The following is a 26,718-nucleotide window of genomic DNA, read 5'->3' on the forward strand; positions in this document are numbered from 1 at the left end:
AGTTACAGCCCTTAGGATAAGTATAGAAGGTTAACGTTTTTAAAAGCTTAAATACGGATACACGCACACACATGTATCACAAATTTAGTCCTATATTCTCACGAAATAAAAATTATTCAAAGGATTCAAAAGGATATATAGACATTATTATCATGATATATTTAGAAAAGTTTCATGCACAAACAAAACAAAAAAAAATAAACCAAGAAAATGTTAAAGGAAACAATCAGAAGAGAAGTGATGACAAAATGATGACACCGAAAAGTATTGAAAAAGAAAAAAAAAATAAAAAAAACTTCAAGTTTGGAAAAAAATTTAAATAATTTGTTTTCACTTTGTTTTTTTTTTACAAGGATGTTATTGTTTTCAATTGTAAGGAATAAAAATAAAAGTGTAAAAACGAAAAAATAAAAAAATTAATGAGATTTGGCAGAATAATAAATGGGATCACAATTACAGCGATTTTATACCATTTTCCTTTCTTCTTTTAGAGGGAAAAAAAAAATTATAAGCATTTTGTTTAATGCCAGTAACATTCAAAATATTTTATGAAAATTTTGGTAGATTTAAGAGTTTGAACAACACAGAAGAAGAGATTAAGAGTTTGTAACCTAAGAAGAAGACCTAGGCTCCTGAAAAACTACAGTATGGCAACCAAATCAAGCTGCAGGATCCTTACCGGGGTCACAAAGTCCCCCTCCCCGAAGCATCTCAGTCGCAGGCGAGCAACCGCCTCGCACTCACATAGTAAATGCTCCACGATTTCGTCCTCCTCCAGGCATAAACCGCAGACCTCATCCGCCACCCTGCACATCCTTTTCAGATGGACCCTCGAATGGTAGTGTCTAGTGAGAACCCCCACTAATGCCCTCAAATTTGAACGACTGAGCTTGGCCAGACTCCGTCCTCCCAGTTCCAGGGGAGGCACAAATTTCTTAGAGTGCGACAGGCCCAAGTAGCCGCTCAAACCTGGCCCGCTCCTCCCATCCACTCAGGGCAAGCAAGACCGTTGTCGTGTGCACCCTAAAGTATGGCTCCGGCTCAATGGAAGGAGCCACCGCTAACTCAAGGTTAATTTGTTGTGCCTAGCCAGGACGCCAAGGGTGTGAATGCATTCTTTCAGCAACCTGGATCCTACACATTAAACGAGAGGGCCCCAAGAAAGTCTTAGCAGGGTCTTAAATATCTTCAGTTTTATAGATCTTCTTGATAATACTTTCGATCGCATGAGTTTAATGTGAGAAAAATAACATTTATTCGCCGCATTAATTTTTTCTTCATCAATAATAAGTACTGTGTCTAAAATCCGAAAGAATATCAAAGTTTGACTTAAACGTCTCATAAATGTACATTTATGTAAAGGGCCAAAGCCCATAGACAAGAGCCGGAGGAAATGAAATGGCTGTGAGGTGCATCCACATAAATCTACAGCATGCTAGGGCATCTACTGATGTTCTAGCTCATAGATGTATAAAGGATCACCTCGATATTGCCCTTATCCAAGAGCCTTACATAGTGAAGGATCAGGTTAAGGGCCTAACAGGTATGAGCTATTGTATGATAATACAATTGGGAGCAGGCCTATGGCTTGCATTTTGTTTAATAAAAGGCTAAGGTATTTTCCCATTCCAGATTACTGTTCTAAGGATCAGGTAGCTACGTTGGTTAAGGTGAAATCATCTTACCTCCCGGGAGACTGTGCCCACCCGGACGAGCAACTGAGGGATCTAGTGGACTTTTGTGGATGGAGGAACTTCCAACTTATAATAGGAGGTGATGCCAATGCCCACCACACCGTCTGGGGAAGCAGTAATATAAACAAAAGAGGTGAGTGCCTACTTGAATTTATATATAACAATAAATTAATGGTTATGAATGAGGGCAATAGGCCGACATTCATAAATGCAATTAGGGAAAAGGTCCTTGACATCACCCTTTGCACTGAATTTATCAGCAGTAGGGTTGGTGGATGGCATGCCTCAAATGAGACATCCATGTCCGATCATAGGCAGATTACGTTTGATACCATGGTCTCCGAGGGCCTGGCAGAAGAAATGTATCGGGTACCCCAATCCACAGATTCGAGTCAATTCGAAACGCTGCTCCTCGATGGGATTGGATCAGTTCCTGCTTCTGTCAGAACGGTGATGGATATCGAACTGGCCAGCGAGACTCTGACGGCGGCGATTACTAATGCCTACCATGGGAGCAGCCGCGCTAAGCCGAGTCGGAGCAATAGGAAGTGCCCGTAGTGGAATGAAGAGCTTTCAAGGCTTAGACTAAAGACCAGAAAGCTATTCAATAAGGCCAAGGCGTCGGGTTCGTGGGAAGAGTGTAAAGACTCACTCACAAAATATAATAAAGAAATTAGGAAAGCGAAGAGAATCTCGTGGAGGTCGTTCTGCAAGGGCATTGATCAACTCTCCAGTAGTGCGCGTCTTCACAGGGTGCTTTCCCAAAAGTATGCTAGCGGGTATGCTAGCTCCCTGACTGAGAACGGAAAGCAGACGTTGGAGCTTATGGCGTCAACGCACTTTCTTGATTCGGAGATTCTTCGGAATCACTCAAATGCGGTCATTGAACCGAGGGCATCCTGGCCTCAGGCATGGAGGGAAAGTAACGTATATTCCGAAGGTGGGTAAGCGACCAAGCAACCACCCAAGGTCTTTCCATCCAATCAGCCTTACTTCTTTTCTATTGAAAGCAATGGAAAAAGTGATGGATGGATTTATACGGGACGATGCACTGGGAAGCAATCCCTTGCATGAATCTCAGAACGTCTATCAGTCGGGAAGGTCTACTGTACTCGCTCTGCAGAGTCTGGTGGGGGTCCTTGAAAACTCACTGGAGGTGCGGGAGGTGGCAGTTGGCTGCTTCCTTGATATAGAGGGAGCTTTTGACAACACCCCATATCATGCCATCTGTGAGTCGTTGCACAAACGAGGGATTGATGCGACGACTAGCAGATGGGTTAATCGGATGCTACAGGATAGGATTATTAAGTCCACCATAGCTGACGATATACTCTTCATCTCCGCTGCAAAAGGGTGTCCGCAGGGCGGGGTTCTTTCGCTTCTCCTGTGGTCCATTTTAGTGGATGATCTAATCGCTGCTCTCAGGGGCTCCGGGGCGCGTGTCTGGGGATACGCCGACGGTATGGCCTGACGGCCCTTGCTGGGCCCATCGTCACCTATGCGTCGATTGTATGGTGCCGTAAGGCTCAGCAGGCGGGTGTGCGGGCCAAGCTGGAAAAGCTACAGAGGCCGGCCTGCCTGGGAGTGACCGGGGCAATGCGGACGGCTCCCACCGCTGCATTGGAGGTAATGATCGGATTGCCGTCATTGCACCCCCATATATTGAAGGAAGCTCGGCTAGTGACTTACCGACTTCTCTCTAGCAAGGACGGGGCAGGGCTAAAGTTGGCCCACAGGACTTACAGAAACTTCATTGAGAGCGATCCGATTCTAAGAATAACCATGTCGGATACCTGTCTGCCGCGGTACAACTTCGACCACAGGTACAGGGTTCTGTTTCCCGATCGGTGGACGTGGGATCGGGGTGGCCTGGTACTTAGGTCGGGTTCGAGCGTGTAGTATGCGGACGGGTCCAAAACGGAGTCGGGTGTGGGTTCGGGCGTATACGGTGTCCGCCCTTGACCCGTATTGCACAGTGTTCCAGGCCGAAATACATGAAATAGAGATCTGTCTGAGAATCAATTTAGAAAGGGGGTATAGAAACCGCACCATCTATGTGTTCTCAGACAGCAGGGCTGCACTGCTGGCGCTTCCTTCAGCTCAGGTTACATCTAAGCTGGTCGGGGGCTGCCTTGCTGCACTTATGGAATTGGCATCGGAGAACAGAGTGACGCTCATTTGGGTGCCGGGCCATAGTGGCCATGCGGGCGGAATGCGGCCGTCACTGGCGGGACACGAAAGGGTGCCGTCATGCGAAAGTGTTTCTTTCAGTGTACTCCAGCGGATTCACCGCAGAGCTGCTGGGGATGAGCAGGTGCCGGGTTCGCACTATTGCGAATTTCTTCACGGGGCACTGCCCTGTACAGGCTGGGGAAGTCGGGCTCCCCCCTGTGCAAATTTTATGAGGGTGGCGATGAGACCGCCGTGCACATTCTCTGCGACTGTCCTGCACTGGCTGTTCGGCGCCGCAGTTGTCTTGGACATGGGTCCCTAAGTGTTCGGGAACTGTTGTCCAACTCCCTTAGGGATATCTCCGGCTTTGTGGTTGGGACGCGGATATTATAGGCGAGAGCGTGGGGGGCTACAATAAGTCAAAGAATGGCTGCGGTGGCTTGGGGTGTTACTCCTGTCCCACTCGGTTCCCTTAGAATCTATCTATCTATCTATGCTTGTTAACTGAGATGAAGATTGTTTACCGAGCCCAAAGCTAAAGGTAATAAGAGTGGAAATTAAAAAAATAAAGAATATAAAATATTAAAGAATAACATAAAACACTGGTATGGTTATACTGAAACGAAGTTTGGAATGGAAAAGTTACCATTTACTAAGGAACAGAAACTCGAACCGAACTATGTTGAAAAATTATAGGTCTACCCACTTTTGTTGATAAAAGTTTGAAAAACGTTGTTCAAATATCAAAGTTAGTTAATAATTTTAAGTTGTTTTTTACCAATTTAATTTCACCTGTTCATTTTCTTTTTATAAATCAGAAAGCTTCTCATTTCACTTTAATTTAATAACAAAGGAATAAGGACAGCATAATAAAAGCTGAAAGAAAAAAGAATCTAACCTTTTTTTTTTTGATTAAATTCTAATTTTTGACTAAATTTAACTCCCCCCTAATCGTATAATATAACAGAACACATACACTGAATTGATTTTATAATTCTCTTGTATATTACTCGTAAGTGAGAGAGATGTATGGTAGTTGGTTCTTAAAATTCTTTATTTACCGATGTTAGCAATAAATTATTTTTATTTTTTTTTTAAATTTATAAAGTGGAGCAAAATTATTATTAATTTATAAACACTTGAAAAAAGGTGTGAATGTATATAAGTGTGTGTATGTGTGTGTGTGTACTGTATATCAAATTTAAAGTATTAAAAAGATGAATCGTCTTTAATTGATGATTTTAACAATATGTGATTGTCGTGATCGTTTTAAATGGTAAGAGAAAAGTAATTTTCATAACAGGTTTTTAAAATATTCTAATGATGAAAGTTGTGAATTATTTAGAAAAAATTAACAGACTTTCAAAGTCATTCTCACAGGATTTATTTTAAGAAGAATAAAATTTTTGATTTCAATTTTCATATTATTCAATTCATATATAATATTTGTGAATAATAAATTATAAAATGATTAAAATATTTAAATTCAGAATTAATGGTATACAAGATGCAATAAATAAAATGTGAAGGTATCAATCAAGAAATATACAATTGAAATGCTTTCAATCAACTTAATTGGAACGTGATTTCATAAGTAAAAGAAAGATTAAGTAAAACAATTTAACAAATAATAAAATTTGCAGACGATTTATGAATAGGATGACGTTTTGCAAATTACCCCAATAAAAATCATCAAAATTAAAGTGATTATGTGCTTCAGTCTGCACTTACTTGAATCTCTTATGAAACTTCGATGTCTATCACAAACATATAGACAAACGCAGATTTGTGAGAAATCTATACTTGTTACACCTTTTCAAGGTGCAGTTCTGCTTCAATAAAGTTTTGTTTGTTATTAGTTTTTAAAAATCGAAACAAACTTTGTACTCCCAATATAATAACCTTACTTTTACGAGTAATTAGGATATTCTTAAAATTTTTCTCTAAAACACAGAAACTCATTAATATTAAAAAAAAATTATCATTTACTAATTTTAAAACTGACACTAGATTTTCTAAAGAGACTTAATTTTGAATGTACTTATAAATAAGAAATCCACAAAGAAGCAAACACTCAACAGTACTAATATAAAATCTAAAGAGAGTTTATCTTTTCCAGTTGATATCCCAATTTCTATTAATCTTTCAATTCAAAATATTAATTCAATTACCTATAGCCATCATTAGTATTTAGAGTAAAATTGATTGCCAACAAGCATCGATTTGATTTTGATAAATATTTGTTAATGTGATGTATACGCCTATTTTTTATTAAAAAAAAAAGTTTCTTTAATTTACTTCACTTAACACCTTCGAAAAATTTGTTTAGATATTTCAAAATAATATTTTCGACTAAATTAACACCTTTAAACGCATAGTTAACACAATTACCAAATTATAAATGAGTACGAAAATATTACATTGAGTAATTTGACGTGAAAATAAAGAGAATTCCGAGCAGAAGTCAACAACCTTTTTTTTTGTCTGCAAATCAAAATGAACTAATTTTTGGTTGGTATTAATTTGGCAAAATATGCCAATTAAAAAAAAAAATTCGATAAGGGGAAAATTTAGTAACCGCATTGCATACAATAAGGGGGATTGTTTGATGGAACCAAATTTCATATTAAGAGTTTTCGGCGGAATTCAGTTTCTCCATGCTGAGAAGGTATAAATAAACTATTTTAGAGAGCTGTCTGTCAGTTTTTCTATCTGTCTGTCTCTCTGTTGGTCTGCCTATCAGCCTGTCTGTGCAAACTTCGAGGATGAGACAGATTGATTGATTTTCGTGATATGTCAAGTCACTGGAGAACTAAATCTTTACACTATTGACCAACTTTATGTTTTTGACTATTTTCATGAACCAGTAAATTATTCGAAAAGCAGGGCTCGGAAACTGAGCTTGGCGCGAATTGTACATTTTTTGCTATATCTAAGGAACTGATTGACGCATTTTACTGAATGGTTGAGTTCTGCTTTTTAACGAAATTAACTGAGAAACTTTGTTAGGAAATCGGAACACAGAAAATTAATTACTACTAAAAACTAAATTTGCATTATTCCAGGTACGTTAAGTAAAGCTATTTTCTGCCTCCGATAGAATTTAAAATAAATATTTAAAGACAATTTTGGTAATCATATGCAACATTTCAATAAATGCTGTCGGCTATGTGCCGGCCGCATGAAATGTTTTTTTTTGTTAATTGGTCTAATATTAAGCAAGTGTTTATATGCTTATGAAACATTCTTAATTTTTTTTAAATATACCATACATACATACAAAATTATAAAAATTATATCAACATCTTACACTAAAATTTTATTTATAAACTTACCTAATTGTTGCAAGAAATAATAAATAATATTAATTAAAGTAAATATGTATGCATGTGTGTACTAACATTCAATTATCAACTATTATTCGGTTCACTAACCGTTAAAAAGTATTTCATGGTTAGACTTGTGTACATACAAACTCATAAACCATAAAACAATTGAGAGCTTTTGAATATTTATACAAACATACAAAATTTTTCAGATAAAGAAAAAGTAGTGTCACATAACCTTGTAAACATTATTGTTATTTTGGTTTTAATTTGTTTTGTTTAATGTTAATAAGAGTGTAGAAAAAAGTGAAATACCTGGGTGAGCATATGCATGTATGTAACATATGTACTTATTTACTTATAGAAAAGACGGTGAGGTGATAATTAAAATAATTTTGACATTAAAATTAAATTGTTCATTTCTTAAGTTTTAAAAGAAAATTAGAGCTTTTTAATTAAAAGTGTCTCAATTGTGAAAATTGTCTCAAAGTGGACGATAAAAGAAAAACATTTAATCTAAATGCTTTATTAATTGCATTGTAATACTTGAGTTACATAATTTTATGGTTATTTTAAGTTCAAAACCGCAAATCCCGCATAAATACAAGGGGTTTGCTCTTTTAAACTTAATTTGGGGTTAAGTTTTGCTTACAATACTTTATTTATTTAAAATTATTAAATACAATTGGGATTGTTAATAATTAAAAAGTCTCAGAAGTAATGAATGTTACAATAATTTTGAAATTTATTGAAAATCTATCCTATGCAATCGTTTATTCCAAACAAAAATTAAAATCGACCTTTAGTCTTAAAATTCTAAGTACGACTAAATTTTGTACATATGAATAAAAATCAAGAAATAATAAATTAAGCGATAAGTATCAGAATGAAGTTAATTCAATAAGCCGTACCGATTCGACACTCGCGGTCGCATACACTTTTCAATTTGCTTCCAACGGAATTACATATCGCTAACCTCGCGACCAGCTGTGCCGTCAGAATCAGGTAGACTGGGTGCTGGAACCCGAGCCCTTACGGTAATATTCTTGGGTCGCTTTCTTTGGCACGGTCGATGTAATTACGATCCCCTGTATTCCAAGATTTTTGTTTCGACCTTTCCTCTTGTGGCCAGTGGAGAGCGCTGGCTCCTTTAGGGATTTTTAGATGCCTTTACTCACCGATGGTTCCAATGATGATAATAGGGTTGGTGTTGTTTTGGTTTCCTAACGTGTCGAATGTCTTAGGCGGAAGTTTTCCCCGTACTGAAAGCTTCCTAGCTCTTGGTGTGTCTCCCTGTTGCTGGAAAGCTCTTGTTATTACATTGATCCTCATAGTTAGTCTGATCAAGAAGTTTGCGACTCCGAGATAAATCGTATTTGGCAGTGAATGTGTGCGCAGCAGGTAAATCAATCATTTCCAGAGAGCATTGAAATTTAATAAAATAAGCATAATTTTTCACCAAATGTTCAGATAAATAAAGTCGAAAGAGAATAAAATCAAAAATTCAATTAAAATTTATAAAAATGTTGTTTTTCCATTCTTAGGCAATTTGTACATATACACACACTTAACCTTGAAATTTTACCATTATATAACATTTTTTTTTATAATTATCAATTAATTAATAGGTGGGTACGTACATTTTATCATTCTACACTTATCGTTATCGCTACTAACATTTGAACCAGATTTATTCCTACGATTAGGTGACAATTTACTAAAAGATTATGCAATTAAAGGTATAAAGATAACGTAAATAACAATGGGAACAAGTTCAATTAATATTGGAATTTAAAATTATAATGAAATTATGAATTTATATATACAAAAAATATTTTCCATAAGGGTCTACGTAATTTGCGTAAAATCAATAAAATAATTATAATTTTATTTTCAAAAAAAAAAAATAGTCATAAATAAAGTTTTGAAAATTTTTATTACAACTATAAAATTCTTTTCTTTAAACTGATCAATCATGGAATATCAATAATGAAAGTTCAAAATCGCAAGTGTTGAAAGATTGAGAAAATTTGATTAATGAATTTATGGTGATACGAGTATCGTAAAATTATTATGATTTTTATATACATACGATTGATACGATTTTTAGTGTCGTGATTGTAGTTGAATATAGTTGGTTTATTAACTTTATTCAATATTGCCCTACTTTTATGTTATGTACATAAAACCATGTACAGTCGAACAAGCTTATTTGCAAGACGCCTATGTGTAATCAAAACTCCTTCATATACAATTTGCATACATATAAGTTTTCTAATGAAAAAGAAAATAGATAATTGCACAATACGAATATATGCACAAATATTCTATCCGAAAGAGTGTGCATATAAGCGCGTTCCACTGTATGACAAAAACTGATCAAATTCATTAATAGAATTATCAAAAATTAATTGATAATTCTATTTAAAAGTAGCTATACTTTTTTAAAATTTAAAAAGTTATTAAAATCACATAATTAAAATATTATGATTTTAAGAGGTAGGTGTAGCATAAACAATAATAATAATTTCATTTTAATTAATTATATAAATTATAACAGTTTGTAATCTATATTCTTACAATTCCGACAAGTTAATTTCAATAATTTGTTATTTCATTTTTTTTTGCGTTTATAATAAATCAATATTGTTTGTAGATAAAAGGAATGCGTTAATCCCCATTTAAGAAATAAACTTTACCGCTTTAAAATTGCAAAATCAAGGTGAGAAAACGAAAATTAATAGTATAAATTTTGAAAAGTTTAAATTAAAAAAGTTTAAGATTATAATAATTGCATTATTATGATTACACTTCTTAACACTATTTATGTCCGTATCAATGTATGTTCGGAAGGTATTATAAATTTGTTATTAAAATCCCGCTCATGGGAGCACCTAACTTCCACGAATTCTCTAAATCGCACTCTGTCTTTTCTAAAATCTTTTGTCTATGCTTTGTTTCGTTTGCTGCAACACCTGCAACGCTGCTGCCCAAGTAGTTGAATTTGGGTACGTCTTCAATTAGACTGTTGCCTAGTTGAAGGAACGTAATATTCAATTGTATTCAATCTATAGTGGTTGAACTAACTCCCAAAATTACGTATTACAAAAGCAATTTTACCATCTAGATATAAATATGAACATTTTCTCCCAAAAATTGAATTTAAATACTTCAATGAACAATTCAAGTGTATGAAAAGTTTAAAATGAAATAATTATTTGTAAAAACTAATTATTCTGTAAAAAATAATTTATAGTTAATTAAAAATAATTTACAATTATAATTTCCATTAAGCTTATCTTAAGCTGTTTATAGCATGACTCGAACGCAAATTAAATTTTCAATCACATTTTTTTTTTTTTGTTAATAAAAGCTTTTGAACAAAAACTTATCACTAGATGCACCTGTATATGTTACAACTACACTTCTATGTGTTATACATATCTATATAACAGTTTTAGTGTTAATTATATTTAAAATAACTACTTTACCTATTAAACTTCACTTACACATTTTTATTAAAAGTTTTTGTTTATGACGTACTAAATTGCGAATTGAAAATCAGGGCCAAATTAAAAAAAAAAAAATTTTTTTGTCGTCACTTTTTTTTTCTATTTTATAATTCCTCTCAATCGCAGCAGCGCAGCGCTATATTGAATTTTAATCACGATTTTAATAACAGTTTATAAATTTATGTTTTTCATTCAACACGTTAAAAACACGGTAAACTTTCGTTCGCGTAACGCTTTATTATTTAATTTTTTTTTCTGTTTTTTTTTGGCGATTTACAAATAAAAAAAAAAAAACGTAGATAGTAAAAATTAGTAAACTGAAAAAAAAAATTTGTTTTTTTATTGAACTTTAGTAAAATTAGCGATAAAAAAATATACTTAGTAAATATTAGGAAAGCGACAGCTATAAATAAATTATGTATAAAATTGGATTTTACGATTACAAATAAAAGAAATTTAATCGTAATTATAAATTTAAAAAAAAAAAGTATGTATGTATGTGTATGTGAGCGCAATTTAATTCAAAAATATTAAAAAAATAATTTATGTTCGCTTACTTAAATAATTTTGAATTTTTTTTTGCAAATAAAATTTAATTTTTAATAATTTTTAACCTGCAATAACTTATATACTAGCATTTCTAGTTTGCATTACTAGAAGAATACTACCTGATATACTACCTTTGAATACTAGAAAATATATTTGTTCGTATTACGTTGTATAATTAAGTTTTAGATGTCAAATTAATTTTGTCAAAATAACTTTGAAGAATGTAAGCTGTTTTTACATTACATAAAAAATATTTTTTTTCTTTTAAATTATATTTAAATTAGTTTCACTTTTTGATTCATTCAGAATATTGTTATACAAAATTTATTCTCTTATATAACAAAATGCTTTTTCATTTTTTATACCCTTACGAATATACATATGTTTGAAGGGTACACTAAATTTGTCTTACCGTTTGTAACTGATTCTAAATTTGTCTTACCGTCGAATTCTGAGTCGATTTAGCTTTGTCTGTCTGTCCGTCCGTCCATCCGTTCCAACAATAACTCAAAAATTAATTTAACTAAGTTCAACAAATTTTCACAAATGATTTATTATAGTAAATTCCAGAACCCTATTTGAATTGGATATGATCGGGGTACTGGTTACGGTAGCTGCCATACGACTTCAAAATTTATTTAACTATATTAACCTGCCATATTGAAATTTCACGCAAGCAAATATGTTAGCAGCGCTACAAGTTCAAAAAATTAATATGGTAACACGACAACTTAAAGTCATAGTCTGTCCTATAGTGTATTAGATATGGCATACTTATTCGAACATAGGAATTCGTATACGGGTATCACAGAGTTGACACGGTTAACTCTATTTTTTCTCGTTAATTTCTAAAAAAAATATTAAAATTAAAAACGCTTCTTAAATTATGGTGATGAATATTACCAGAATATGTGAGTCTGTTGCTTAAAAATATGCTGGATACATTATTATTCTTTTATTTTAAACACAATAACTTAAACCTTGAGCAGGATGTCTTCATTAACTGATAAACTGTTTATATTGGATGCTATAGTCTTTCACAAATCGTGCTAGAAATAAATCAAGCAAAAATTAATTTTGTGAATTCAACTATATGTAAGAAGAAAATTTTAACTAATGTGAACTTCAACAATTTTTCCAAAATTAATTATCAGATTTCAAATTAAATTGTAACAGATATTTAAAAGGAAATTTAATTATTAGAGGAAAAAATTCATTTCGCTACAAGTTCAAAAAACTTTATTCAATGTCGCCAATTTTTTTTTGCGAAATTAAATCGATATCATAATATAAATACCTAAAATTATCTATAATAACCTTGAATATAATTTAAAAATTTGTAAATGAAATCGAATGTACAAGTAGATAGACTTGGGTATACGGAATAAATCTAAGAAAAATTTAAGTTAATGAAACGTGACTCCTTATATTTTATTAGCATAAACAATTAATTTGTTATTCTATTTTACGGTATATACAAATTAACAACTTCAAAAAGAATGTAAAATAGTAGTTAAAAGGAAAATTTACTGTTTTTATTGTTACTATTACTATCGAGACTTAGTTGCTATAAATTATAGATTTTGTAAATTTTTATTTTGTTTTTTATTATTAAAATACTTTAATAATTTAGTTTTGATTTTAATTCTAATATAATTTTAGAATCATTTGAATCCTGTACACGAAACCTACTACACCTACCTATATTGAAAAGGTAAAAGAATTTTTATATAAGAATTTTTGCAAAAAATAAAACTAAATTCAATGACATTGAATGAGAACAAAGAAAAATTGCCGGAAATCAATGACAACAATAATAAACGTGATAAAAAATCAATAAAAGTCAAAGATCCAGAATTATGGAGAGATTTATTAGCATTTTGGATATTAGGTTTATGCAATAATTATGGTTATAAAGTAATGTTAAGTGCTGCACATGATATTATTGGAAAATTTGATGAACATGTATAAATATTTTCATCTTTAAAATAAATTTATTTAAAATATTTTATAAAAATCATTTAATTTTAGGGTGATGTTAGTGAACAAAATTTAGAAAATAGTAGACAATGTCATTTGATGTCGACTGGTGCAGTACTATTAGCTGATATAATTCCTTCACTTATTGTAAAATTATCGGGACCATTTTTACCATTCTGGGTCAAGTAAGTTCTAAAATTGTATATTAATTAATATAATTAAAAATATTATTTATCAATTTATCTTACAATATTATTTCCAAACATTTTCCACATAGTGTTCGAATTTTATTAGCAATATCACTTACTGTTGCTGGTTTTTGTCTTGTTGGTTTTGCACAATATCAATGGATGGCACTTTTTGGTGTTACACTTATTTCAGCATCAGCTGGACTTGGTGAATCAACATTTTTAGCATATTCATCGCAATTTAATAGGTTAAATGAAATTTTTTGAATTTTTAATTTTAAATAAAATTAATTTATTCTGAGAATAGAAATGTTGTATCTACATGGTCATCTGGTACTGGTGGTGCTGGTTTAATAGGATCTTTATCATATGCTGCATTAAGATCAGCTGGTGTTAATACTTTAATAACAATGCTTATTATGTTAATTGTACCCGGATTAGAATGTGTTGCATTTTGGATAATTCTTAGAAAACCATCAAAAATAGTTTTACCAACTTCAAATTTAGAAAATTCTTATGATATTGATAAAATTAAAATGCAAGAAAAAACTGAAAATGAAATTAATAATGATGAGAAACCATTAGTAACACTGAAAGAAAAAATTTATTATATTGTATATTTACTTAGATATATGATCCCATTAACGGTGGTTTATTTAGCTGAATATTTCATAAATCAGGGTTTGGTAAGTAATCTTTTTATAATTAAATCTTCACATGGCTATTTATTAATCTATTTTCTTTTTACTCTTCCAAATAGTTTGAGTTGGTAAATTTTAAAAATACAAGCTTAGATAAAGCATCACAATATCGTTGGTTAAATGTTGATTATCAAATTGGTGTATTAATATCCCGTTCAACCGTGAATTTGTTTTCTGTTAGCAAAATAGTTTTATTCCCAATATTCCAAATGATAAATGTAATTTACTTTTTAAATGAAGTTATTTTCTATATTACACCAACAATTTGGATTGTTTTTGTTATTGTTTTATGGGAAGGTTTATTGGGTGGAGGAGCTTATGTCAATACATTTTATAAAATGTCAAAAGATATACCAGTTGCTAGAAGACAATTTGCATTAAGTGTAGTTGCAATAGCAGATTCAATTGGAATTACTTTAGCCGGATTTATATCGCTACCTGTTCATAATGCCATTTGTCATATTCCAGAACCACAAAGATTATATGAGTTTTAAAAAGTGTAATCAAAAATGTTTTACTAAGTATTATTTGTTATATGTGTATATTATTAGTTTAATTTCGAAAAGTGATAAGTTATTTGTTTTTTTTTTTAGTTTTCTTTTGAAGACTGATAACAAACACCTTTTTTAACAAATATGTAATATTATAAGAATTGCATAAATAATTTAAGATAACTAAGATTTGGAAATTAATTTTGATGTACCTTAATTTTTAGTTTTATTACGTTTAGTTTTTAATAATAAATTTTGATTATAAGATTTTATAACACAATAGTGTATAACTTTTTCATTATATAAAGCAATTACTTAAGTAATTTAATTAAGCTCTTAAGACAAAACATACAGGCTTAAAGTAACAAAAAAAAGAAGAACAATAATTTCAGATATTTGTTTAGTTTGTGTGTAAACATTTTTATTGAACATTTTTTAACTATAACTTTAATCTATTCTAAATACACATTTTTTATAATTTTGGTAAAATAAAAGTATTATGCAAAATTAAAATGATCGTTTTCTATGTATGTACATATGTATGTATGTAAATTTTTAATATGAATTACTCTGTCAAACTGCAAACATCAAAATAATTTACTTTCTCTCATGTCAGATTTTTAATAATTTTGTGTAACGATGTATTTTTTGTTATCGAGCAATAAATAATCTTAATTTAATATTTAATAAATTAAATTATTTTTACGTCAACTATACTATACAAAAGCTAATTAAAAATTCAATTGTAATTTAAGACTTCGATGTCTAGAAAAAATAACTAAACGGCATCTTCAGGAAAAAATCACAAAATACGTACAAATTTCATATTTCGAGCTAAATATTAAATTTTACTCAGCTAACAATTCGATGTTTTAATTAAATTTTATTATATAATACAAACGTCATTAAAATTTATGACAACGTATACTTATTTAGGATAAGGTTCGTTCTAACTAATTTACTAAAAACTAACACCGGCAATATAGCAGTCCACAAAACGATAACAATATATTGAGGCTAATATATTGCAAATATATTGCTATTATTTTGATTCCATTTTTTTATGGAAATTTTAACTTTCTGTGGGAGCTGCACCAGCTCGCGCGAGAAGGGAAATAATTTACTCTAACGGCGGCGGAGTTGCGGTCCTCCGCGCTCCACAAATTGTTCGAGTAAATCAAGACGGTGAATCTGAAGCAGTCTACAATTTACATGGTCACAAACTGTATTCTTAACGGTGGCAACCCTGATTGTAATCTCAAAAATTTATATAATCAATTTATGTATATAATTAAGAATCTACAGTAATACAAATTGTAGAGTAATTATTATAGAACTTGCATATTAAAACAAAATTTTTAAAATAAGTGAGATCATTTTAGTAAAATTTAACATTTTCGTTTTTAACATTTTATTTGTTTTCTGTTAGCTTCTGTTAATGTAAAGCACGGAAAATGTTATTTTGTATTTAATATACTTGCCTCGCGGAGAAAGCTTTTACTTTTTAAAATAAAACAATTGATAAGAAAAAAAAAATAAACTGGGAAGAATTGTTTTTTTTTTAATTTACTATTATTTTAAAAAACCAAATCACAAACAAAAGCTTAAAATTTAAAAATAAAAAACAAACAATCAAAATATTGAAGAGCATTAATATACCGTTATATAATATTGTTGTTATTGTAGCGAACATTTTCTAAAACAATTGAGTTTTCATGCTTTGATTATTCTCATATTTCTTGTTCACTCTCATAAGTCACAACAAAACAAAGCTTATTGTTATCAGAATCAGCTGTTTTTTTTTGTTGTTGCTGTTACGATCAATGTAAATCGCAGCGAATATTTCTGCAAATAAACTGAATTCGCTTTAAAAAGCTGCAAATTAAAACTTTTTTTTTTATTTTTATTTTAAAGTACAAATTTATAATTAATCAGTTATTTTTTGCTTTCTTTTTTAACTGGTAGTCAAATTTATTGAATTAATTATTCGTTAAAAGTAAAACGTTTCAAAAAATTTTTTTTTCACAATTAAAGCGTTTTTTTTCGCTGTTTAACCGTAAAATTAATTACACATTTCAGTTTACATTCAAAAAATAAAAAAAAATCGGAAGTAAGAACTTTAAGTAAGGGCATTGAATTTTTTGTGTATTTTATTGAGCACTTATTCGGCTTTTTTAAATTTTTCTTAAAAACCTTAAACGGTATAATATGTCAGATCAAAATTAAATAAACGTCAATGAAATTATATTTCATAGTACTCGTAATTAATATCATAATGACGTCATTTTGCTCTTATGTAAAATATAAAAAAAAATAAGTAAACAATAAAAGTTAAAAATAAATTTTAGGCTTTTAAGTGGACTTTAGAAGTACTTAATTGTAACAAAGAATAAAAAGAAATAGTAGGTATGCGTTTATCAGTGCGAGTATACTAAGGCTTATAACAAAATAACCTGCCAGATTTAAATATGAATATATCATGATGTGCGATATAAATTAAAAATTTTAAGTGACCACACATTTTATTGTAAACCATAACTGTATATGATTAATTTTAATTCAAAGTCAGCTGTATTTGTATAATCATTTGGTATTTGAAGTGGAAGCAATAGAAAATAGAATTTGAAATAAACACACAATTTTATTTAAATTTGTGCCTATAACAAAGTTTTGTTAATAAATCAATTTAAATACGAAGTAATTTCGTATAGACTAGCTTGATTAAATAGAGAACGGAAAGGAGCTCTAAGATATCTTTCAAGTAGAAAAAAACGATTTAAAAGAATGTGTAGAATTGTACAGACAAACCACTTCTCTTAATAAAGCATTAAATATTTAAATAAATTTATTATATGGTTCTTATGAAGTCGAAAATGAACAATGCGGCTGTACCACAATGAACCTAAATGGCTCAATTGCACAATTCGGGGGTCGTGCCAACCTAACCTATCCCAATCAAAGTAAATTTATTGCATTTATAGCACTTATAAGCTTTCTTGTATAAAGATAACCAAAACTATTTTAAAGAATGGTGTACCTGTACACTGAAAAGATCTAAGTTGTTTAGTAATTGAGATTCTAATTAAGTCAACATATTAATTAGAAAATGTTTTTGTTTAAAAAAATTCCAGATTATTATCAATCTGTTATTAAATGTAATCAGTGTTAGAATTGTCATAGTGTTCAGTGTTACCATATAATATTTAAGGATTCCTCCGAATAATAAAAATTGTAGGATTTTTTACTGCACTGTAAAAATTTTAAAGTACATTCGTTTACAACTTCCAGCTTTAAATGAGGAGGACACTTAAATGCTTTTTATTAATTCTATACAATATAAAATGACCACATTGACTTGCAATTTTTTTATTATAAAAAATAAATTTAAATTTCTATTAAAACATTAAAAAAAAATATTATTTTCATATAAGGAAATTTTCAAAATTAATCGATATATGTACTTAAACGTCATATTATTTGAAGAAAACACATGGCAAAAATCATTAAAACATTTAAATTTTGTGTGCAACCTTAACATTTAACATAATTTTCAATAAAAAAAAAAACTTTATTAATATTAAGCTCACGTTTTATATATAAATTCAAAGAAACGCTGACCTCTATACATTTTACATACATACATACTTATTTACGTTTTATATTTAATTTTTATATGTTTTGCTCTTTTTCTTATTATTTTCACTTTTGTTTTCTGAACTTACCGCGACTAAAGTTAGACTTTGCTAAAATTTTTTTTTGTTTTTACAATAAAATAAATTTTGGCTGATTACCTTGTAAATTTTAATATGATTATGTATGAGCATTACTAAATTTCTTTATAAGAAAAAAAAAATTAATTTAATTATTAAAAATTCAGAAAACGTAGAAGAAATAAAATTTGCATTAAAAATATATTATAGGACAATATTAAATTAAATTCGGAATATTTTCAATATTGTAATCTTTGTAGATCCTTGTATTACCAAAAGGTTATTTTTCTAATAAATTCTAAAGCAAGTTCAAAGACAAATTCATTAAGTACAAAATTAATTTAAAATTAAATAAATAAAATAATGCATTGTGTTTACCAGTTACATTTGTTTTTTTAGTTTTTACATCAAATTAACAATTAACTACAAATACAAAATAAAGATTTAAGAGTAGGTACTTATGTTAGATTAAAAGTAGTTAATGGTTATTATTCCTAAAACAAAATATACAATGCATGCATAGTTCTTATCAATGCAAATATTGCTATTTTTGATAAAATACGGTAATTCAGCTTAAAACATACAAATATTTTGAATATAAAAAAAAGTGTTGACATTGTTATTAACATTATATGTAGGAAAAAAATAAAACAACTATTGTAAAATTTTTTATTTATAAATACTTCTATTAAATTAGTTTAAATATTTATTTACACATTTAGTAATTGTGGTATTCAAAAAGAAAACAAGACTATTATACTATGATTGCAGTCTACCTTAATGACAGTGCAAATAATTGAATTTTGATAAGATTCACAATAAAATATTTCAATAAGGTGAAATTTATATTTTGACAGTAATCTCCGGATAATTACACCTTTCTTAACTGCATTTCTCTTTTAATTGCGGGTGAATATAGACCGATTTCAAGTTTACATGTACAATTGTAAGTAACATTCCATATTAAAAAATAAGTTCATTAATTGATCGGTTCAGTTGGTCGGTTAATTGCGTGAAATATTATAAATTTTGAATGGTCTGAATTGTTCGAAGATTACTTTGAATGTTCTTTAAACTTGTATCGTACGAATATTTGTCATAATTATTAGTGCTGTTTAAACGATTATATTTTATATTTATAATTATTTTATTATTTATTCGAGATTTTCAAGAAAGAACCCTTTTCTGATAAGACAATTACATTCTAAGCTACCTATATATATTACACAAAAAACAAAATTTTAAATTTTGTGTACGTCAACATTGTTCTCAGCGTTATTCTTAATTATTTTTAGTACTTTTCGTTTCCGCATAAAAATATGCTATTTTTGAAACGAAAACGCTCATTAATTATAATAGCACTTTATTATTGAACCGAAAAATTGTGCGTACTGTCATTTACCTAATTTGATAATTATAAATAATTTCATGGTTATCAAATTTAAATTATAGATTTAAATTAAATCTAATATATATTTTTAATTAAATAATCGTACGTCATTATTATCAAATTCAGTATTCTATATTAAATAATTCAAAATAATATATAGCTAACCTTATTTATTAAAATACGTATATATATATATTTGCACGTACATATGTAGGAAGATTTTTACAATCTTTTAATCAATGAAATTTTCAAATCTAATTTTTCATATAAACGTAAATAAACTTTGTATTTAATATTATTTCCTTAAATTCGGACGTCATTCCGTTTATTGATTAATATGCAATTGTAGTAAATTTTGAATTTAATATTGTGAATGTGATTTCTAATTTCTGAATATTCCTATAGAGCGTATATTTTATTTAAATTAAACTTCAGTTGTAAATAAAGCTTTATCAAAGAAGGATGTTGCGGCATTCATTTAATTATTAAGAAATTAATTTATGTTAAGATGAGGAAAAAATTATTTAGTTTAAGCAAACCCAAAAATGTGGTAGGCAGTAATAATTCAAAGAAGTTCCCCAATATTTATGTAGAAATTTAATAAAATTTCATACACTTGTCTTACGTGTTATAAATAGTCATGCGAGAGCCCATCATAACCGTTTACGAAATTCTATACTTTTATATGAAGCATAATGCTTTAAATAATGAAGAAATTTTGTTTCCACGCAGGTATTGGTCTAACACTGGAGTAGAAGTTATGAGTTACATTTTATACTGAAAGGAGAAAAGTTGTTGAGCACTAAAAATGTCATTTAAATACAAAATAAATGAAGATGAAACGAAAAATATTGAAAACGAAACGGCCAGTACTGAAAATTATGTAAGTAAAATCAAATACTTTTTCATCTAAGATTTAAATTGAGTTTCAAACTAAATAAAATTAAATCTTATATTCATGTTCATAAAATGTTGTAGAATTATCGCAATCCTGAATTTATAACAGATTCCAATCAATCGTTATCCACCAAAGATGTCTTATCATCTAATGAAGAAAAGCCGAATGATCAAAATAATACTAATCAAATTAAAGAAGAAACGCCAAAGGTATCAAAACCAAGTGATCCGCAACTTTGGAGAGATTTATTGGCATTTTGGTTTTTGGGTTTATGCAATAATTATGGTTATGTTGTAATGTTAAGCGCTGCTCACGATATAATTGGAAAATTTGATGACAACGTAAGGTTTGAAAATCATTTCAAAACAAAATTTAATTAAGATTAAGAATATTAAAACTATATAATAGCAATTATTAGACCAAGTAGGAATTTAAAAAGTCGAAATATTTTTAATATTCACAATATTCTAAACGACATTTTCTAAATTTTTTGTTTGTCGAAAGTTTTAACATACTTTTATAGATTTAAACACTCACGTCCAAACAAATACTTTTAATTTTGCAGCATAAACAGCCTGAAGAAAAAAATGATCGTGATTGTCAAATAATGTCAACTGGGGCCATTCTTTTAGCAGATATTATTCCGTCTTTAATGATAAAATTACTGGTTCCATTTTTACCATTTTGGGTTAAGTATGAACATATTATAACCGATGTTAACAATATGTTGCTAGATACTTTTTTTATATTTTGAATTACAGTGTACGGGTTATTATTGCAAATTTATTGACAGCCGCTGGATTTTTACTAGTTGGTTACTCTGAAAATCAATGGATTACATTAATAGGTGTTATATGTACTTCGTTATCTTCTGGATTAGGTGAAGCCACATTTTTAGGTTATTCATCACGTTTTAATAGGCAAATTATCTTATTTATTTTTATTTCAAATGACAATAATATATTCTGATACTCGATTATTATTTTATAGAAATGTTGTATCAACTTGGTCATCAGGTACTGGTAGTGCTGGAGTTGGTGGATCATTAACGTATGCTGCTTTAAGATCAGTTGGTGTTAGTTCATTAGTAACAATGCTAATATTATTAATAGTTCCTGTGATAGAATGCATTGCATTTTGGATAATATTAAGAAAACCAGAAAAATCTTTAACTGGTCATAATATTAACAACTGTAACAACGAAAAGGATTGTCAAGTTGAAAAAGATGCTCAACAATTGAATGTAAATAATCCTGATGAAATGCCATTGAAAACATTAAAAGAGAAATTGCGCTATATGTTTAGTTTATTAAAATACATGATTCCTTTGGGTGTGGTTTATGTAGCCGAATATTTTATAAATCAAGGTTTAGTAAGTTAGTTGAACAATATTTTAAATATAAAAAACTCAAAAAATATTTATTTTTTTTTAGTTTGAACTCGTTTATTTCAAAAATGCATCATTTGATAAGAAAACTCAATATCGTTGGTTGAATGTTGTTTATCAAATTGGTGTTTTAATTTCGCGTTCTTCAGTTAATTTATTGACAATTGATAAATTATGGATATTCCCAATATTGCAGTTAATAAATGTGGCATATTTTCTTACAGAAGTTATATTATATATTACGCCAACAATATGGATTGTTTTCGGAATTGTGTTATTTGAAGGACTCTTAGGTGGTGGAGCTTATGTTAATACATTTTACAAAATTTCTAAAAAAGTTCCTGAAGCTCGAAGACAATTTGCTTTAAGTTTTGTTTCAATATCTGATGCAGCTGGTATCACTTTAGCAGGATTTATTGCCATACCAGTTCATAATGCTATTTGTAATATACCCGCGCCTAATAGACTATAATTTTGGTAGTACCTAAGCAATAATTAACAATAGTTAAGTTAAAGTATGTAGATCAATTTAATATACATAAATGTATATACATTTTTAAGTATTATTGTATTTTTGATGTTATTATTTGATTTTGATGATGCCATAAACCTTAGTTTGTGCTTAGCTGGACACTAAATGTGCTTAAAATTTAATTGGCGAATTAACTAGGGAGTAAGAATTGAATAATTCTGTATTCATGAATTGAGCATTCATGCAATAAGAATCCCTTAATTAATATAATTTCTGAGCCTATTCAGTGCAAATAATTAAATCATTTAAGTCAGCAAGCCAATATTTTATAATTTTAGGTACATACGTATTATTTTCTTCGTATAATATTCTCATAATAAATTAAAAAAAATTTCGCCAAAACTTATGCAATTTTTCTTTGAAAAAATTCTTTTCAATCGAATAGAAAATGATCTAGAATTTATTGATTTCCAAGCTTTGTAAATGATTTTGTAAATTTTTGAAAATATTTTTTAATTATGAAAAATTACAATTTGTAATTAGCTCTCAAGTATTTAAATTTTTGTAAAATATTTTGTAAATTAAATTAAATTTATTAAATTTTTACAATGTATCGAAATACTTTTGATTTTCGCCACGTCGTTTTAACATTACATATTTATGTTTTTTCAAATTTCTTTAAAAACTGATAAAGTAACGGTGAAATTGTATCCCCTAAATATATGCAACATAGAACTTTCATTACTTTATTAAGAGAATGTTTGTTGTAAATAGAGCATGGTTTTGAAAATATAGAAAAAGTGTTAATAAAAAAACTTTAACAACTTGTGCCGCATTAAATTACACTAATCTTATTACTCACACTATTGAAATTAAAAATTCATATTCCAAAGTTTGATTACGAAAAAAAGCAAAACAAATAAAAAGAGAACAAACAGAAGGGTTAATAAAAGGAGCAATTGTTATATAAAATCTGTTTTTAGTTGACTTTAGCTCACATGTTCTTTTTCAGTCTGATTCTATTGGCATTTGAGAGTAAAATATCGTTAATATTAAATTCGATTTTGGCTTTTTAAAATGTTTTTTTTTTTAATTTCTAACCGTAATTGTGATTAGAATTTCGTGAAAATGTGCGATTAGAAATTTGGGTATATAACAAATTGAATGAGAGTTTATTTCTTAGTGTATAATGCGACATAATTTCGGACAATTGTGCTCTAAGCAATATTTACCAAAAAAACTTTCAATAAATAAATAAATTTAAATCAAAGGGAAAAAATTATTTAGAAGATCATATATTTTTTAAAATTTTAAGAAAATGAAGTTGTATATTTTAATTTTATCTAATTTGCTTATTATCAATGATATTTTTGGGCTAAAAAACCATAGTGAAAGTTTATTAACCGATAATGTAAATACAACCAGCTGGAAATCAACTAAAGAACCCTCTATAAGGAGTAGAAAAGGCAGGAAACCAAATATTATTTTGATATTAGCCGATGATCTTGTAAGTATATTTTTATTCAAGAATCTTCAATAAGGTTCATGTCAATAATAATTGCAAAGTACTTGAGGGAGCGTTACAGGTGTGGAACTTAGTTCAATGGTAAAAAATATCCTTTCATGTTGGCCTCTTTTAACAACTAACCATTTAATAATATCGAATTTTGATAACCGGACTCTGCTTTTACATCTTCTACTGCGTTAATTATTGGTTGCTTTTATTTTGAATTATCCTTCTTTAATACCAAATATTTTTAGGGTTTTAATGATGTCAGTTTTCGTGGGCAGAATTTTTTTCTAACTCCAAATATTGATGCTTTAGCTTACCATGGAACAATTCTTAATAAATATTACGTACCATCTGTGTGCACACCTTCTAGAACTGCTTTATTAACAGGCAAATACCCACTTAGAACAGGTAATAACTTAAATAAATTTGCTCTAATTTACACTCTAATTTTCCCTTTTACTATGGAAGGTATGCAACATTTAGTTATTCCAAACGGTGAACCATGGGGCTTATGCGCAAATGAAAAATTAATGTCACATATATTTCAAGAAGCAGGATATTCTACAAATATAATTGGTAAATGGCATTTGGGATTTTTCAAAGAAAGTTATACACCAACATATCGTGGATTCGATTATCATTATGGTTATATGGGAGGCTATATTGATTATTGGACACATTCTTTAAAGCCGTCTGTATAAAAAGAATTTCGGATTTTAATTACTATATTTCTCAAATTTTTTTTTATTTGAATCAATTAGAATTCATGTTACTCACCTGGTCATGATTTATGGAAAAATACTGAACAGGTTTATGATAAAAATGGTACCTATGCAACTGATATTATAACAAATGAAGCAATTAATGTCATTAGAAATCATAACGTAAATGAGAAGCCATTATTTTTAATTATAAATCACTTAGCACCACATACTGGAGACGAAGATGATCCAATGCAAGCTCCAAAAGATGAAATTGATAAGTTTACTCATATAACAGATTTAAATAAAAGAACCTATGCTGGTATGATGAAAATAAATTTACACATTAATTGTGTTAATATAATTTTAAAATATTTTGCGAGATAGCTATGGTAAGCAAGTTGGATGAAAGTATAGGAAAAACAATTCATGCTTTGAAAAATAAAAATATGTTAGAAAATTCTATAGTTATTTTTTATTCGGATAATGGTGCTCCAACAGTTGGGATGTTTTCAAATGGCGGATCGAATTTTCCTCTTCGGGGAGTAAGTTTGCACTGTGAATTCTGAAATTTATAAATATTCTTTTACACATACAGGTATACCATTATTATAATTTTTCTCTATTTTAGCAAAAATTTTCTCCATGGGAAGGAGGAGTTCGTTCATCAGGTGTAATTTGGAGTCCCTTACTGAATGTTCAGAGTACAATTTGGAATGAATATATTCATGCAATTGATTGGCTTCCAACTTTACTTGATGCTGCTAATATACCAATTCCAAATGAATATCAAATTGATGGACGTAATTTATGGAAATCAATATCTAATGGTGAATCTATTGATGAAAGATCCATTCTTCATAACATTGATGAGATATTAGGTTATAGTTCTTATATGCGGGGAATATATAAATATATTAACGGAACAACAAATGAAGGAGTATATGATAGTTGGCTAAGTGATGTAGAATATGAAAAAGATCCCCGATCCTATAATTATTCTAAAACAATAATAAATACACAAACATGGAAAATTCTTCAAAATTTCAATAAAAATAATATTGATACCAATAAAATTGAAAAAATTCGATCACAATTATCAATTAAATGTAATTTACGAAAAAAAATTTCAAATAATAGCACTTTTGAATGTGAACCATTAAAGGCTCCATGTTTATTCAATATAAAATCAGATCCATGTGAAATGTATAACTTAGCTAAATTACCTAAATATCAAGGTATTTTGGAATCAATGAAAAATGATGTTGAAGAATGGAAAAACAAATTAATACCATCAGTACGTCAAGATTACTTTGATCCGATTAGTGATCCTGCTTTACATAATGGTGAATGGAGATGGTGGAAAGATCAAAGTGATGGGAATTCTATACCCGGAACTTATTGCATATGAAATTATATTTTTATTCTTACTTCAAAATTAGTTAAATTCAAAACCGAATTGATTTTTTATTGAAATAAAGAACATTTTGGAATTTTTTGCTATAGAATTAGTAATTCATAAAATTGTATTGTAAAAGAAAACAATTTCAACTATAAATTTAATTAAATATAAAAAATTTTTGCTAAACAACATTTTAATTAAAAAAATTTTTAATTAAGTAGAAATCTTTCAAGCGAATCTCAAATTAAATTTAAGTATGGTTTTTCGACAATCATTAATCATTGTCTTAAAAAATTTATTAAAATTAAATAACAAGTTAAATAATTTTTAAAATTAAAATTTATGCAAAAAACTTCAATGATATTAAAAAGCAAAAAAAATTCCTAAGATTAGTTCAGTTTTTTAAATTAATTGCAAAAATATTTAAATATTTTCAAAATTGTTTTAGACTGTGTAATCTTTTAAAAAATATTCTTAAAATAAATTTATAAAATATTTTAACCCAATAAATGTGACAGAAAAATTAAAAATTAGGCAAATTTTAAAGGAGTAAAAGGGTTTAATAATTTAGATCATTTAAATTTAGTTTATTTTTATAGGTTTCAACCCGTATACCAATTGAAAATTCAATT

At 29.0% G+C, this 26,718-nt stretch overlaps 3 protein-coding genes across 11 annotated transcripts; all 3 read left to right on the plus strand.

Annotated features, from left to right (window-relative positions):
• Positions 1 to 1,722: 1,722 nt before the first annotated feature.
• On the plus strand, positions 1,723 to 14,954 carry LOC129614768 (battenin-like). Of its 4 annotated transcripts, none has more exons than XM_055529620.1 (6): positions 1,723 to 1,827; positions 12,916 to 13,218; positions 13,285 to 13,418; positions 13,511 to 13,669; positions 13,729 to 14,107; positions 14,182 to 14,954. In XM_055529620.1, the coding sequence occupies exons 2-6, from the start codon at positions 13,018 to 13,020 to the stop codon at positions 14,614 to 14,616; spliced, it is 1,308 nt and encodes a 435-aa protein (XP_055385595.1). In that variant the 5' UTR covers positions 1,723 to 1,827; positions 12,916 to 13,017; the 3' UTR covers positions 14,617 to 14,954. The 4 variants fall into 4 exon arrangements, with proteins under 4 accessions (XP_055385595.1, XP_055385598.1, XP_055385597.1 ...); XM_055529623.1 differs by lacking the exon at positions 1,723 to 1,827 and adding an exon at positions 10,882 to 10,915; XM_055529622.1 differs by lacking the exon at positions 1,723 to 1,827 and adding an exon at positions 11,145 to 11,191.
• Positions 14,955 to 16,593: 1,639 nt separating this feature from the next.
• Positions 16,594 to 22,570, plus strand: LOC129614767 (battenin-like). 6 transcript variants are annotated; one of them, XM_055529614.1, is made up of 7 exons: positions 16,594 to 16,723; positions 20,446 to 20,596; positions 20,692 to 20,952; positions 21,177 to 21,304; positions 21,373 to 21,531; positions 21,602 to 21,983; positions 22,045 to 22,570. In XM_055529614.1, the coding sequence occupies exons 2-7, from the start codon at positions 20,522 to 20,524 to the stop codon at positions 22,468 to 22,470; spliced, it is 1,431 nt and encodes a 476-aa protein (XP_055385589.1). In that variant the 5' UTR covers positions 16,594 to 16,723; positions 20,446 to 20,521; the 3' UTR covers positions 22,471 to 22,570. The 6 variants fall into 6 exon arrangements, with proteins under 6 accessions (XP_055385589.1, XP_055385590.1, XP_055385593.1 ...); XM_055529615.1 differs by having other exon boundaries at positions 16,610 to 16,736; XM_055529618.1 differs by lacking the exon at positions 16,594 to 16,723 and adding an exon at positions 18,755 to 18,773.
• Positions 22,571 to 22,825: 255 nt separating this feature from the next.
• LOC129614752 (arylsulfatase B-like) lies at positions 22,826 to 26,095 on the plus strand. The gene is made up of 6 exons (XM_055529600.1): positions 22,826 to 23,977; positions 24,232 to 24,391; positions 24,452 to 24,678; positions 24,745 to 25,006; positions 25,072 to 25,229; positions 25,316 to 26,095. Exons 1-6 carry the CDS (start codon positions 23,789 to 23,791, stop codon positions 26,093 to 26,095), a joined length of 1,776 nt encoding a protein of 591 aa, XP_055385575.1. The 5' UTR covers positions 22,826 to 23,788.
• The last annotated feature ends 623 nt before the right edge of the window (positions 26,096 to 26,718 follow it).

The sequence above is a fragment of the Condylostylus longicornis genome, unplaced genomic scaffold, assembly GCF_029603195.1.
Source record: "Condylostylus longicornis isolate FDR11 unplaced genomic scaffold, ASM2960319v2 ptg000119l, whole genome shotgun sequence".
Lineage (NCBI taxonomy): Eukaryota > Metazoa > Arthropoda > Insecta > Diptera > Dolichopodidae > Condylostylus > Condylostylus longicornis.

What these genes read in the sequence shown, in the direction of transcription:
- LOC129614768 (XM_055529620.1), top strand. Translation starts at nt 13,018, where the DNA reads ATGACATTGAATGAGAACAAAGAAAAATTGCCGGAAATCAATGACAAC. An exon ending in TATTCATCGCAATTTAATAG is followed by an intron (nt 13,670 to 13,728) that starts GTTAAATGAAAT and finishes TTCTGAGAATAG; the next exon opens with AAATGTTGTATCTACATGGT. An exon ending in ATTTCATAAATCAGGGTTTG is followed by an intron (nt 14,108 to 14,181) that starts GTAAGTAATCTT and finishes TCTTCCAAATAG; the next exon opens with TTTGAGTTGGTAAATTTTAA.
- LOC129614767 (XM_055529614.1), top strand. Translation starts at nt 20,522, where the DNA reads ATGTCATTTAAATACAAAATAAATGAAGATGAAACGAAAAATATTGAA. An exon ending in TTTTTACCATTTTGGGTTAA is followed by an intron (nt 21,305 to 21,372) that starts GTATGAACATAT and finishes TTTGAATTACAG; the next exon opens with TGTACGGGTTATTATTGCAA. An exon ending in ATTTTATAAATCAAGGTTTA is followed by an intron (nt 21,984 to 22,044) that starts GTAAGTTAGTTG and finishes ATTTTTTTTTAG; the next exon opens with TTTGAACTCGTTTATTTCAA.
- LOC129614752 (XM_055529600.1), top strand. Translation starts at nt 23,789, where the DNA reads ATGAAGTTGTATATTTTAATTTTATCTAATTTGCTTATTATCAATGAT. An exon ending in TGATATTAGCCGATGATCTT is followed by an intron (nt 23,978 to 24,231) that starts GTAAGTATATTT and finishes AAATATTTTTAG; the next exon opens with GGTTTTAATGATGTCAGTTT. An exon ending in CGAATTTTCCTCTTCGGGGA is followed by an intron (nt 25,230 to 25,315) that starts GTAAGTTTGCAC and finishes TCTCTATTTTAG; the next exon opens with CAAAAATTTTCTCCATGGGA.